The 14717-nt window shown below is 48.4% G+C and overlaps 1 protein-coding gene across 5 annotated transcripts in view; it reads left to right on the top strand.

Moving 5' to 3' along the window:
* Positions 1-3548, top strand: part of ADGRL1 (adhesion G protein-coupled receptor L1) — a 42295-nt gene extending 38747 nt beyond the window's left edge. For all 5 annotated transcript variants that reach the window (XM_059389211.1, XM_059389210.1, XM_059389209.1 and 2 more), the window contains 5 exons: positions 588-716; positions 904-1000; positions 1098-1226; positions 1403-1420; positions 1889-3548. In XM_059389211.1, the coding sequence (XP_059245194.1) occupies positions 588-716; positions 904-1000; positions 1098-1226; positions 1403-1420; positions 1889-2631 (1116 nt within the window). In that variant the 3' untranslated portion in view covers positions 2632-3548. The remainder of the gene's footprint in view (positions 1-587; positions 717-903; positions 1001-1097; positions 1227-1402; positions 1421-1888) is intronic.
* The last annotated feature ends 11169 nt before the right edge of the window (positions 3549-14717 follow it).

The following is a 14717-nucleotide window of genomic DNA, read 5'->3' as shown; positions in this document are numbered from 1 at the left end:
TGAAAAATAAAATCTTAATAAATGAACAACAACAATTAAAAAAAAAAAAAACACAAGAGCTAGATGGGACCCTCTTCAAGGTTTGTTCTTATTCCTCCCTACATATCCGCAAGGCCTGCTGCCTGATCTCCTTCAGATCTTTGCTAGGATGTTTCCTCAAGGAGAATTCCCCTGGTCTATTTGAACTCAAAACCCCCCATCCACATCCCCCAACCCACCAGCACTGCCGGACTCCCTGGCCATTTTGGTCTGCACAGCACCCAGCAGCATCAGACATCCTATACAGTGTGCTACTGTTCGCATCTACATATGTCTCTATGTACCAAAATACTAGCTCTTGGAGGTAGGGCTGTGTGAATGATTGGTTCTGTACCGTCCCTGGGACCTAAAGTATGCTGGGAACATAGCAGATGCTCATTAAAGATCTGTTGAGTGAATGAATGAGAAACTCAGTGGATGTAGAGAAAGGACGGGCCTGAGCAGGGAGAGTGCCTGCCTTCCTGGCTAGCTGCTGGTGGACAGGAGACAACGAGGTTTCTGAGGCTTGCGGAGGCCCCCTCTGCCAGCTGCACGCCCTCCTACTCCAGGTGCACAAGGAGTACAGCAAGTGCCTGCGTCACTCCTACTGCTGCATCCGCTCCCCACCTGGGGGCGCTCACGGCTCACTCAAGACCTCAGCCATGCGGAGCAACACCCGCTACTACACAGGGACCCAGGTATCTGGGCAGGGGCCAGGGCTCTGGGCAGGGCTCCCTGGGGCTGAGTACTGGACCCAAGACGCCGAGGCAGGTTAGCGCCCAGCCCAGGTCCCTAGTGGTGCTCAGCAGGCAAGTGGCCTCAGAAAGATCTTGGAGTGTGGGCAGTCTGGGTGTAGGGGGACTCACAGCCAGGCTGTGTCCCCAGAGCCGAATCCGGAGGATGTGGAATGACACGGTGAGGAAACAGACGGAGTCCTCCTTCATGGCAGGCGACATCAACAGCACCCCCACCTTGAACCGAGGTGAGATGGCATCCCTTCCCTTGCCCTTGGCTCTGTCCCTCAAGATTCCTGGACCAATGTCTCTGGGCCACCTTGTGACCTCTGATGTTCTGGACAGGTACCATGGGGAACCACCTGCTGACCAACCCTGTGCTGCAGCCCCGTGGGGGCACTAGCCCCTACAACACCCTCATCGCTGAGTCGGTGGGCTTCAATCCCTCTTCACCTCCTGTCTTCAACTCCCCAGGTAAGAGCTCTCTGGTTCAGGAAGAGGGTGACAGCCCTGGTCAGGGAGTGTGGTGGGGTCTGCATCCCGAGCTACTTTGCTTGGGGCATCCTAGTGCTTCCTGAATTGGAGCCTGGACTTGACTTTCCAAGCACACTCTCACCTTCTCTCTTTTCCCTCCTGGCCGGCACCTACAGGGAGCTACCGGGAACCCAGTAAGTGTGACTTGCCTGGTAATGTTTCTGAGGCCGGGAGGGGAATGCGGTAGTGGCCTCCAGGGATGGCCTCACGCAGGGAGAAGCATTTGGGTGCCCCCGAACCACCGTCCCCACCCAGACCCCACACAGACCTCACACACATACAGCCAGAGGGGATTATATTTGGTCCTCAGATAAGCAATGAAGGTGATGATGGTCAGAGCACAGGAAATGCAGCCGATCACGAGGCCTCTTCATACTGTTGAGATTCTGAACCTCCAGCGGGAAGAGACCTAGAGGGAACTGGTCCCCAGCTCCCCCCGCCCCCGTTCCACCAACTTGCTTCTGGGCTGCTATCCCCACTACCAGTGAGGAAGAATGGGAACAGGAGATCCCAGCCCCAGGGGAAGCAGGCACCCCCCTTCCCATGTGGCTACACCCATCACTGCCCACACTCCTCTTGAGCTGGGTCCCCTTTGCCTGCAGAGCACCCTCTGGGAGGCCGGGAAGCCTGCGGCATGGACACACTGCCCCTCAATGGCAACTTCAACAACAGTTACTCCTTGCGAAGTGGGGATTTCCCTCCAGGGGACGGGGCCTCTGAGCCTCCCCGAGGCCGGAACCTGGCCGATGCTGCTGCCTTCGAGAAGATGATCATCTCAGAGCTGGTACACAACAACCTGCGGGGTAGCAGCAGCGGGGCTAAGGGCCCCCCACCACCTGAACCCCCCGTGCCACCTGTGCCAGGGGGTGGTGGCGAGGAAGAAGCAGGCGGGCCCGGGGGTGCTGACCGGGCAGAGATCGAACTTCTCTACAAGGCCTTGGAGGAGCCACTGCTGCTGCCCCGGGCCCAGTCGGTGCTGTACCAGAGTGATCTGGATGAGTCGGAGAGCTGCACTGCGGAGGATGGGGCCACCAGCCGGCCCCTATCCTCCCCTCCGGGCCGGGACTCCCTCTACGCCAGCGGGGCCAACCTGCGGGACTCGCCCTCCTATCCGGACAGCAGCCCCGAGGGGCCCAGTGAGGCCCTGCCCCCACCCCCGCCTGCACCCCCCGGCCCCCCGGAAATCTACTACACCTCGCGCCCACCGGCCCTGGTGGCCCGGAACCCCCTGCAGGGCTACTATCAGGTGCGGCGGCCCAGCCACGAGGGCTACCTGGCGGCCCCGGGCCTTGAGGGGCCAGGGCCCGATGGGGATGGGCAGATGCAGCTGGTCACCAGTCTCTGAGGGACCTCATGGACCAGGGGCTGGTGGCCCAGGCCAGGGAGGGAACCCTGGGTGGGGCTCCAGTGGGAGAGGGAGACTCATGGAGGCAGTGGCTGGTGGGCCACTCTCTCCAGGTACCCTTCAGCCGTGGGCCCTCTAGGCCCCTCAGGAGCTCTGCCGTGGGGGCCTGTGGTGCAGGGTTCACAGACAGGGTTTCCTACCAGCCATGCGCACCAGCTCGATTTGGGGGAAGTGCAGTAAGGAGGAGCCAAGAGGTCCCCAAGGGAGTAAGGAAGGAGAAATTGGATGGGTGCACCCCACTCTTTACTTCCCCCTCACCCCTACCTTCCTACCCTCTGGAGGAAAATGAGGGCTTTGGTTTCCCTGGGTCAAAGGCCCTACTGAATGGAACCTATCCGCTGCACCAGGAAGGAGCAGTGGAAACAGACAGGTTCCTCCTGCACTACAGTTCCCTACTCCTGGAGACTCGGGCCTCTCCCGAGAGAGCTCCAGGGCAAGAGGAATGGGTGGTTGTGGCTGCTGGTTTAAAAGTGGAACTTTCTCTGAAGCTCCTTCCCTCTGCTCTTCGTCCTTGCCTCCCCAGCAAGCCTGCCCATCAGCCTCCTCAAGTGCACCCAGTGACCCCCTACCTTGGGGTGACTCCTGATGAAGCACAACTCCCCGCAGGGCCGCCAGCCCACAGGGGTGGCCATATTTGGGCAGTTCCCAGTCCTGTGGGCTCAGCTATCTGGGGAGCAGATTTTGGGTCTGGATCTCCCTGGGGAGTGGGTCCTGGGCTTGGATCTTTCCCTAGGGGGCCATCTTACCCCTTCCTCTCCTCCTCCTCCTTCCCCATTGCTGTAAATATTTCAACGAAATGGAAAAGAAAAAAAAAGACAAAAAAAAAAAAAAAAAAAAAAAAAAAGAAAGAAAGAAAATCTCATCACTTGAAGCCACCGGGAGCCTGTGGCCCAGCCAGCCCGGGGCTTTCTCCGGAGCAGAGTGGCGCCACTGGGCCCTGGCAGCCAGGACTTCTCCGTGTATGTGTGCATCCCCAGCCGGGGTGGGCGGGCCGCCAGAGCAGCTTTTTACAATCCAGAGACAGAAAACAAAATCTAGAAGCAACAGCGAAACAAAGAACCTGTTTCCTTCCCGGCACCGTTTCTGTCGCCTCTTTCCCTGCTCCGCCTGTTCCCTGGCATCAGTCAGCCCTCCTGGGGCGTGTACCTCACTGCCTGCCCCAGGACCGGGGCCTGTCTCCCCCTCCCCTCCCCACTGGCCCAGGGGAGGCACCCTTACACCCAAAGATGCTTTTGCCAAGATGGCTGCGCTGTCCCTTTGAGTTCTCGCTTCTTGTATATTGCTTCTGGGACTCTGGGTGTGGAGAAAGGGACTGATTTCCCACCTAGAGCGGGTGATGGGGGAAGAAAAGTGAAGGCAGCAGGTGGTGGGTGTGACAGGGAGGCTGGGAGTGATGAAGTTGTCTTCTCTCTTGGGGGGAGGAGGGCCGCAAAGGTGAGAGATCATCTTCCCTACCCTACACCTTCCTACAGGGAAGGCAAAGCCAGGTACCAGGGTCTGCAGTCAGGACATCCTTGTACTAGGCACTCTGTCCCAAACTTTAGACTCCAGAAGCTTTGGGCTGGGGATGTCTCCTGAGTACCTCTTCCAGCACCCTCCTCTCTAGCCGCTCACCCTGGCCTTCCCACCCTGCCCCCCAACTCCTTGAGAGTAGGGTAGTCCCATTGCCACAGTAGCCCAGCCCTGTCATTGCCATTGTCCCAGGGGTGGCCCTCCACCTCTACTCTGACCCCTTCTTGTCTCTTTTGCCCCTCCCTCTTTTCTCACAAGTGCCATGAGTTTTCAAACATCTTGGGTCTCAGCCTGCTGCTGCCATAAACTACTTTGGGTTAAGGGGGGGGGGGGGGCTAGGGGGGGGCAGGGGGGGAGGGGGGGGGGGGGGGGGGGGGGGGCTCTAGGGAGGAACTGGGGGAAAGGGACAGGTAGGTGGCTGGAGGAACCCTTTTTGCTGCTAGAAAGCCCCTCCCTTCTCCTGGGGAGCTGGGGCTGGCTTGTCCCCATCAGTTAGGGGAGAAGGGGTCAGACCAAAGATGGTGGTTTGTCCCATGTAGGGAGACAGGTGTGGGGAGAAGGCAGAGTTGGGTTCCATCTCTAGCTTTTTCGGGTAGGGAGGCTTAACCTCTCAGCTGAATACCATGGGTAAGTCTAGGTGGGGAAGAGAAATAAGGGCAGGGACAGTCTTGGCCAAACCGCTCTGTGGCTTCCTTGGCATCACTAGGCCAGGAACTCCACTGTAGGAAGGGGCAGCCAGAGGTCTGTGAAGAGTTGGCAAGAGGAGGGATGATGGAGAGGGCCCAGCACGAGTCCAGCTAGCGCCAGGGGCTGCCTCTGACACCAGCAAGAGGGCTAGGAGAACAGGCTTGGTGGGAGAGTTCACCGGGGACTGGAAGTATAATGAAGAATCTGCTTCCTTGCCCCTGACCAGCCCTCCCCTCTCTCCAGATACTGACAATCAGGGGAGAGAGGGTGGGGTGGGTCCCTGGGTTCCCATTCCAGCCAAAATCACCAAGGTGGAGTCCCAGGCCTCAGAGCTGCATGGCAGGGCCCCCTGGTGGGGTTGGACACCACTGCAGCCTAGTGCAAAGCCACCCCCAAGAGCCCAGGTGTCCCCTCACCCCAACCAGACCTGGTGCCTTGACACCCCACCCCAGCTGGGACGGTATAGAGAAGGAAGGGTCTTGGTTTCCTCTCCTACTCCCTTCCTTGGGCTCCTGAATTCATTTCCTTTTAAATCTAGTATTTTTCTCTTTTTTCGGGGGGGGGGGGGTATTTTTTGTTTGTTTGTTTCCCTTGCCTTCCTTTCTGTCTCTACCACTTTCCCTGTGTCTTTCTCACTGTTTCTGTGTTCCTCTTTCACCCTTGATTTCTCCGTGTCCATTCGGGCCTCCTCCCCTCTCCCATCCCTTCCCCCCCCCCCCATCCCTCCTTGGTCTCCTTTTCGATATGCCAAACCAATTTTGGGTCGAGTGCATTTAACGAGAACAAAACAAAAGGCTCATAACAAGAACGTTTCAGAAAAAAACAAAAAGTTTTAAAAAAAAATGTTGAGTCAAAAAAACAATAAAGAAATTAAGATTTCTTGGAATGACAAGAGTGGTGTGACTCATTGCGGGGTATGAAAGAGGTGAGTGGATCTGCTTGAAGTATCCCCATGAGGCTGACACAGTGAGGAACCTGCACTGCAGCATTTCGAACCCACAGCAGAGGCCTGGTGAGTCACAGCATCATTAACATTTACAGAGAAATTTCTAAGTTCCTGGGCCTGGCTGAACACTTCAGGGGCAGTTTGTCTTTGAATCCTCATAAATGTTCTAGGGTGAAGGTTATCAGATCTCCATTTTACAGACAAGGAAACTGGCTTACAGTACCTAGATGCATGCCCAAGTCTCCCTGGGCCAGGCCATGGACATGTCAAGTCTCAGAGAAGCCCTTCAAGCTGTATTTAGAGCAGAGCACAGGAACTGTATGCTGTGCCTGTCTCCTTCCAACAGCCATTACCAGACTCCCACACGTGGCTGGAATGGTGCATTTTTCTTTTCTTTCTCTTTTTTTTTTTTTTTTAAGATTTTATTTATTTGAAAGACAGCATGCAAACGAAGGGGTAGGGGCAGAGAGGGAGAAGCAAACTCCCCACAGGGAGCAGGGAGCCTGACGCAGGGCTGAGGACTCAATCCCAGGCCCCCAGGGATCGTGACCTGAGCTGGAGGCAGAAGCTTACCCACTTAACCAAGCCACCCAGGCGCCCCTGCAATGTTGCATTTTCAAACACAAGCTGGAATTGCAGCCTGTGTATTTCACATTCTCAAATATAGCTGCCAGTGTTCAGAGGAATGACTACTCAAACAGTGCGAGCATCTCTCTGCACACCTTCTCTGCCTTCAACATCTACATCCTGGATGCCATATTCCCCTAATTATCTTCCCACCTCTCCAGCCACTCATCTCCCCACTTAACATCAGCAAGCCCAGCTGCCTGCACCCATTCCCTGGGAGATCTCGGCCTTGCAGCATGGTTTTAAATAACTATAAACTGATGGCTCCCAAACAGCTCCAGCTGGAACTTTTACTCGAGTTCCAAATTCATACACATCTAACTACCCACTCCACATTTCCCCCCAGGTGTCTGGTAGGACTTCAAACTTAACCTGCCGAAATCTGTCCCCCCACCTCCTCCCATAAGTTCCCCCAACTCAATTAATAGCAAGTCTATCCAGAGACTCAAGAATAATGCCCTTACAGGTTCCCTCTTACTTTATGTCCTTGTTCAACCCAAATCCAATCTGACAGTAAATGCAATGGTAGTTCTAACTTCAAATATCCACAGCAAACTAGTTTTTACCACCTTTGTTCAAGCCACTATTATCTCACCACTGCAACAGTCCCCTAACTAGTTCCCTTGTCCGTCCTTCAGGCTTTTCTCAACACAGAAACCAGAATGATCTTGGTAAGCATCTCATCCCTCCTCTGCTCAAAATTTTCCAGTACACTCCTCTCTTGCCTAGACAAAAGGCCAAGGTCAGCCCAACATCTTGCAATGACCTGTAACACTCTACAACATCAGATCTCATCCCCATGGCTCTCCTCTTTCCCTCCACTAGCTCTATGGGTTCCTCACTGTACACAAACACACAGGCAACACTGACCTCAGAGCCTTTGCACTGGCATTCCATAGCATTCATTTATTCTCCTGCAGGGCTTATGAAACTCAGTTTCCCAAGCCACTCCATTTAAACTATAACTGGCTACTCCAGAATCTCCTACCCCACACATCTTGCTTCCCCCCCCCCCCCCATAGCACTCCTATCTAGCAAACCAAGAGATTTTTGGCTTTCTTCTAGCTCCCCAACTAGAATGTAAAGTAGAATGGTCTTTTTTTTATTTTTCCCTGCTGTTCCCCAGTGTCTAACATAGCATCAGACATACAGTAAGTGATCAATAAATATTTGTTAAAGGATGGAAAGCTGAAATGAGCATAAGACCCAAGTGAACCTGAGACAAGAGTTACAAATGATGGGAACTATGAATCTGCCACTTCCTCCACTGCTCTCAGTTCCCCTCACTGTGCAATGCTGAGGTTTAATTTAGTAGGGTCCTGAAACCCAAGTTCAATATTTTGGCTGGTCCCCAACCCAAGAAAAGGCAACCTGTTCCTATGCTGGAAGAGGAGCTGATTCTCTGGACTTACTGAGAGACACTCTGTGAGCAAGAGTGGGGACTTTAAAGGATAATTAAATGTAACTATATGTGATTTTAACTTCACGTTCTGATTTTGAAATCAAATCCCAGCATGAGAGTCTACAACATGACCAGCTCTTTCACCTCTATGTCTTCTACTATCCACAGCACTGCACACATCTTTTCCTGCTAGCACAATCCATATCTGCTGTGCTGGATGCCTGTGATGCTCAGGTGGTAGCTAGGGGCACCTGTACATACTTGGGGCAACCGTTTGCACATGCCACCAACAGTAACATTTATGCTGAGATTTAGCACTTTAAAGTTCTTTCCTACATTTCATCTCATTTAATTATCACAAGGTATGTATTATTTTCCCTATTTATCAAATGAGGAAACTGAAGGTAGAGTGACTAACTGGCTAACTCAAGATTACTAGGCAATTAAAAGGGTCTGCACCCTGTAGGGGCTTTCCATGTCCCAATTCAAACCTTTCAATGACAAGATGAGGCAGGTATTAACTCCATTTTACAGCTGCAGAAACGGAAGCCCAGGAAGGTTAGAGAATGTCCATACATTCTCTAACCTGGACCAGGCCTCCACCTTGGTCTTCTGATCCCAGGGGCTGCTTTCTAGGGATGTCCATACTCAGCTGCAATTTCCCACTCCCCATCACTGTTCACCCATCCCACATGGCACACAATAAAGGAGGCTATCTGGCTTCCTACACCAGAGGAGATGCCCACTAACCAGGCCACACTCCCAACAGTCCCCATGTAGCTAGTATTAAGGCTGTCCAGAGTGGGAAGGCCTTAATGCAGAGCAAAAGAAGATTCTCTTCAGACTCCCAAAAGACTAAAGGCACTGGGGCCTCTGTCCTTGAGAAAACCTCCTCTCCCCTATAAACTCCTGGAAAGGTCTGAGGGATCCAGGCTGAGGCTAGTCCTCCAACCCTACAACATCCACTGGCTTATTCTGCCCTTTTCTTACCTGTTCAAACATCAGTCATGGAAACCAGCAGTGAAGACAGGCCCCTGCTGGCTTCTCCTTCTCCCATTTACATCATGTTCACTTCATCAGGACTCTCCTACCAAAGCCTACTGCTACTCTTTTCTATCTGTCCTGTCCCACTGTCTCCCACAGTCTTCCACCTCCATCTAAGTTGATCACACCTTCTCACAACTGAAGCCCTCACTGTAACCCAACGAGTCCTCTCCTGGGAATCATTCCTAAGGAGTCACACGTGCACATGAAGATTAAGCAGCATGAAGGTTCACTGTAGTCAGGCTTCTGAGAGTGAAACACAGTGAATAAAATTTCAGCACAGAACATCATTACATAAATCATGCACACAAATGCATGTAGCCATTAAAAACAATGAAGCAGAACATTAAATGACACGGAAATACATTCACAGGACTGTGTAAAAAGTCAGACATAAAAGACAGGTAAAGAGTGACCCCACCTTTTTAAATATATACATATGCAAAAAGTGTATGTGTAGTTACACAAAACCGTGTGCATATGCATGCATGTGAACACATGTGTGTGTTTACTGCAATTCTCTTAATCCCAAATAAACCCATTTTTGCTGGTAAACTGATAGTTTTGAGGTTAACATTTCATATGTATATATATACACAGATAGAATATAAAGCTATACATCAGAATATTAATGGGGTAATTTTTACTTCCTTGCAATTCTCTATTTAAAAAATTATTTCTTTGAACATACTACTTTATTTTTACTTATTTTTTAAGAGAGAGAGAGAGAATGGGGGGACAGAGGGAGAGAGAGAATCTTAAACGGACTTTGTACTGAGCGTACCTAACACAGGGCTTGATTTCACAACCCTGAGATCATGATCTGAGCTGAAATCAGGAGTCTGATTCTTAACTGACTGAGTCACCCCGGTCCCCCTGCCCATATATTACTTTTATAATAGGAAGAAGTATTTGTGTATCCTACTTTCTGTGGAATAACAAAAACCAAGAACAACAGTACCTCTGAAAGGATAAAGAACAAAGTGTTACAACTAGCCTTACAAAGGTTGGTTCTAATGTGGTAATATTTAAGACAATGTGGTGTTGGCATAGGAAGAGATAAACAGGCCTATGGAAGAGACCTGTGACTGGACGGAAACTTGCTCTAAACAGAGGCTACAAATCACTAGGGAAAGGATGGATTCATACAGAGGCTCTCAAGGGTTTGGTCTTGGGATCCCTTTTAGATTCTTAAAAATTAATGAGCAGAGTTTGGGGTGACTAGGTGGACCACAGAAGATTTGGGGGACAGGAAAAACACTCTGAGACAGTAATGATGGCCATGTGTCACACATTTGACCAAACCCATAGAATGTACAACACTAAGTGAACCCTAATGTAAACTACAGACTTTGGGTAATAATGATTTGTAAATCAATGACAAATGATTTGTCAATGTAGGTTCATCAGATATAACAAATGTACCACTCTGGTGAGGGATCTTAATGGTGGGGAAGGCTATGCATGACAGAAGGTGGGAAGGGGGCATATGGAAAATTTTGCTATGAACTTCTAACTGCTCTTACAAAAATTATTTTTTAATGAAAAAGGAAAAACATTAACTCTTAAAAAAAAAAAGAAGAAGAAGAAAGAAAGAAAGAAAACAACTAATGAGGGGCACCAGGGTGGCTCAATCTCTTAAGCCTCTGACTTCGGCTCAGGTCATGATTCCACAGTTCTGGGATCACGTCCCACATTGGGCTCCCCAATCAGCGAGTAGTCTGTTTCCTCTTCCTCTGTCCCTATCCCTGCTCTGCTCTCTCAAATAAATAATTAAAATCTCTTAAAAAAAATTAATGAGGGGCGCCTGGGTGGCTCAGTGGGTTAAAGCCTCTGCTTTTGGCTCAGGTCGTGATCTCAGGGTCCTGGGATAGAGCCCTGCATCAGGCTCTCTGCTCGGCAGGGAGCCTGCTTCCCTCTCTCTCTCTGCCTGTCTCTCTGTCTACTTGTGATCTCTCTCTCTCTCTCTCTCTGTCAAATAAATAAATAAATAAATAAATAAATAAATAAATAAAATTAATGAGGACCCTAAAGAGCTGTTGTTTAAAGGAATAGTGATGGGGCTACTGGGTGGCTCAGATGGTTAAACGTTTGCCTTTGGCTCAGGTCATGATCCCAGGGTCCTGGGATTGAGCCCCACATCGGGATCCCTTCTTGGTTGGGAGCCTGCTTCTCCCTCTCCTCCTACTGCTCCCCCTGCTTGTGCTCTCTTGCTCTATCAAATAAATAAAATATTTTTAAAAATAAATAAATACATGAAGGGATAAGAATTATATCTATGTATATTTACTAAATACACTAAATATTTAATTCAGCTAATAAATCCATTAGATGTTAACATAAATCACTTATTTCGGGAGAATAACTATATGTTTTTAAAAACAAAGTAGTGGGGCGCCTGGGTGGCTCAGTGGGTTAAGCTGCTGCCTTCGGCTCAGGTCATGATCTCAGGGTCCTGGGATCGAGTCCCGCATCGGGCTCTCTGCTCAGCAGGGAGCCTGCTTCCTCCTCTCTCTCTCTCTGCCTGCCTCTCTCTCTGCCTACTTGTGATCTCTCTCTGTCAAATAAATAAATAAAATCTTTTTTAAAAATTAAAAAAATTATAAATAAATTTTAAAAAAAGTAAAAACAAAGTAGTGAGGGGTGCCTGGGTGGCTCAGTTGCTTTGACGCTTGATTTCGGCTCAGGTTGTGGTCTCAGGGTCATGGGATTGAGTTCTGTGACGGCTCACACTCCATGCACAGTTTACTTGCAATTATCTCCTCTCCCTCTGTCCCTTCCCCCACCCCTCACATGTGCACATAATCTCTCTCTCTTAAAAGATTTTTCTTTCAATTTAAAAAAATTAAAACAAAACAAAGCAGTGAAAAGAATGGCTTTGTTTTACATTTTGTAAAGTCCCAATTGTCTGACTTAATAGAAGAGACCCGGATTCTCACACAAGCTTCTGCAATTAATCTGTTACAATATGCTGTCTTGATGGAAGTACATGAAGAAAATCCAGCAGCACACAGACAGATACACAACTGGAAGAGGGAGGAATGCTGTATCCTTTTCAGCTAATTGGAGATATTCTACTTTTTTATTTATACCACAACTCAAAAACTAGTAGTATGTTCAAGTTAGTTATAACGAAGAAACTGTATCAGTGAACTTTTCACACTGTTACACTGAAACCCATCGGTCTATTGGAAAATACTGATCTACTGAGTTACTACATTTCATGATACAGTATTTTTAACCCACTGAGCCACCCAGGCGCCCCATGATACAGTATTTTTAATACCTTCTTGGTATCACCACTGATCTCCTCAGAAAAATCTTTAAATATTGAGAAGTTGTCAGGCTTGAGGCGAATAAAAGTTTTCTCAAAGACTATTTTGCTTGAAAGCTCGAATTTTATCATTTGGCAACAAACCATCAGTTGTCCTCCAAGTGACCACCTCATTTCATTCATTCTGAGAGAACACCTGTCAAATATCCTAACTGAATAACTGCAGTCTCATCCTTTCAAGTAAAAATGGTGCTCCATGAAAAAAGTCACCAGTTCCACTTCAACTCGAACAACTGTACAAGTGCCTTACCTCAACTACCACCACTCTTCAGCACGCAATCGAGTGCTCTATGCAAACTTCCCATTTCTCCACACAGAACACTAGAAAGACTGGTTCAGGGCTAAGTTTTAATACCGATTACTACTTTTCACTGCTTCTTCAAGGACACTCTTAAATGGAACTGTTTTAACATTGAATGTGTAGCAACAGTGAGGCATACAATGACAACTACAAGTACTGCGACTACTGTTTGGGGACACCGCATGGACTCCTGCTAAAGCACAAGCAGTTTTACCCAACCGTTGCTTTTTAATAGTAGAGTACAAGTGCAGTACAGTGCAGATGAGAAATGCAAGCAACACTTTAGAATTATTATGAAAAGAGTTTATCTCCTGGATCCACAGGCGATCACATTTTGAAAACCACTTAATGGCTCAGTAAAAGAAACTGGGAGAACTGGTTTCTGTCTGGGAAAAACTAAATCACAGTCCTACTTCACTTCATACACAAAAATGAATTCCAAGTAGATTTTTTAAAAGCTAAATATGAAAAGTAAAACTTCCAGAAGAAAACATAATAGGATGGGGCACCTGGGTGGCGCAGTTGGTTGAGTGCCCAACCTTTAGTTTCAGCTCAGTTCGTGAGCTTAGAGTCATGCCCTGTGTTGGACTCTGTGCTCCATGAGGAGTCTGCTTAAGATTCTCTCTCTCCCTCTCCTCTGCCTCTCCCGCTTGTACTCTCTCGCTCCTTCTTTCTTTCTAGAAGAAATCTTTAAAAAACAAAGAAAGAAAACACAGTAGGATATCTTATCAACCTCAGGGTAAAATTTCTTAAGCAAAGCACAAAAAACACCAACTCTAAGTAGATTGATTACTCTGATGACATTACCATAATAACAATAAATCCTGAATATCAAACAACACCAAACAAATGAAAAGGCAGGTATCAGATGTAAAAAGAACTTCTGCACTAATTAAGATGAAGACAATGCCGCAGGAAAATGAGTAAAGATATGAAGAGGCAATTCACAGAAGACAAATGGTCAATAAATAGATACAAATAGCTGAACCTCACTACTAATCAGAAAAATGCTAACTGAAACCCCTCATGTACACCCATCAGAAAAACAAAAATGTAAAAATCTGACAGCACCAAGGGGCACCTGGGTGGCTCGGTTGGTTCTGTTGGCTTCGGCTCAGGTCATGATCCCAGAGTCCTGGGATCGAGTCCCACATGGGGCTCCCAACTCAATGGGGAGTCGTCTTCTCCCTCTGCCTGCTGCTCTCCCTGCTTGTGCTCACTCGCTCTTAAAAAAAAAAAAAAAAAATTCTGACAGTACCAAGTGTTGATAAGGTCACCGAGCAATAGCAACACTACTGGTGGAATAAGAACAGCAACCATCACATTGAAGAGCAAACTGGCAGTATCTAGAAAGGTGGATATTTCCATAACCCAGCATTTCAACTCCTAGATATGTATGCTAGGGAAACTCCTACATGTGTGCACAAGGAGACATATACAACAGGGACCGCTGAAGCCCTGTTTGTAACAGTAGAAAATGAGAAACCGCCTAAATATCAAACAAGATGTAAATGGATAAGTAAATACTGTCCAAGGAAACTTGGAGGTGTTGCCTACTCACACTGTTTAATGTGGTAGCCACCAGCCACAGATGCCTATTAAATGCATAAGATGTGACTAAGAGTGACTAGGGAATTGAAATTTCTATTTAATTTTCATTAACTGAAATCTAAATAGCCATATGTCGCTAATGGCTACCACATCAGACAGCATGGCTACAGCAGTAAAAATAAATGAATCAGAGTTACATACATGTAAATGTAGATACACTGCAAAAGCATTACATTAGACCAAAAAAAAAAAAAGTTTCAGAAGGCAATGGCTGAGACTAGAGTGCAGCAAGCAGGGTATATAGAGTGAATACTTCAGGAGGCACTCACCCTCAGGGTTGCACAGAGACAAGCTGGGCACTTGGGTGACCCCGAGAGTGAAAACTTCCTTAAATTTTGGGCCATAGATGCCTGGTTCACATCACCTTGTATATATCCAGTATGTCACCATGTCAGGGGTCCCCAAGATCATCCCAGGTTCAGGGATTCACTAGGAGGACTCACAGGATTTAGCATAGAGCCTACACACAGCTATAGCTTCTTATAGTGAAATGGTAAAAAGCATAGTAAGGCAAGGGAAAAAGCACAGGGTGTGAAGTCGAGAGGAAACCAGGCACAAGACT

The sequence above is a fragment of the Mustela nigripes genome, chromosome 2 (genome assembly GCF_022355385.1).
Source record: "Mustela nigripes isolate SB6536 chromosome 2, MUSNIG.SB6536, whole genome shotgun sequence".
In the NCBI taxonomy this organism is placed as follows: Eukaryota; Metazoa; Chordata; class Mammalia; order Carnivora; family Mustelidae; genus Mustela; species Mustela nigripes.
This window is presented reverse-complemented; position numbering and strand designations above follow the sequence as displayed.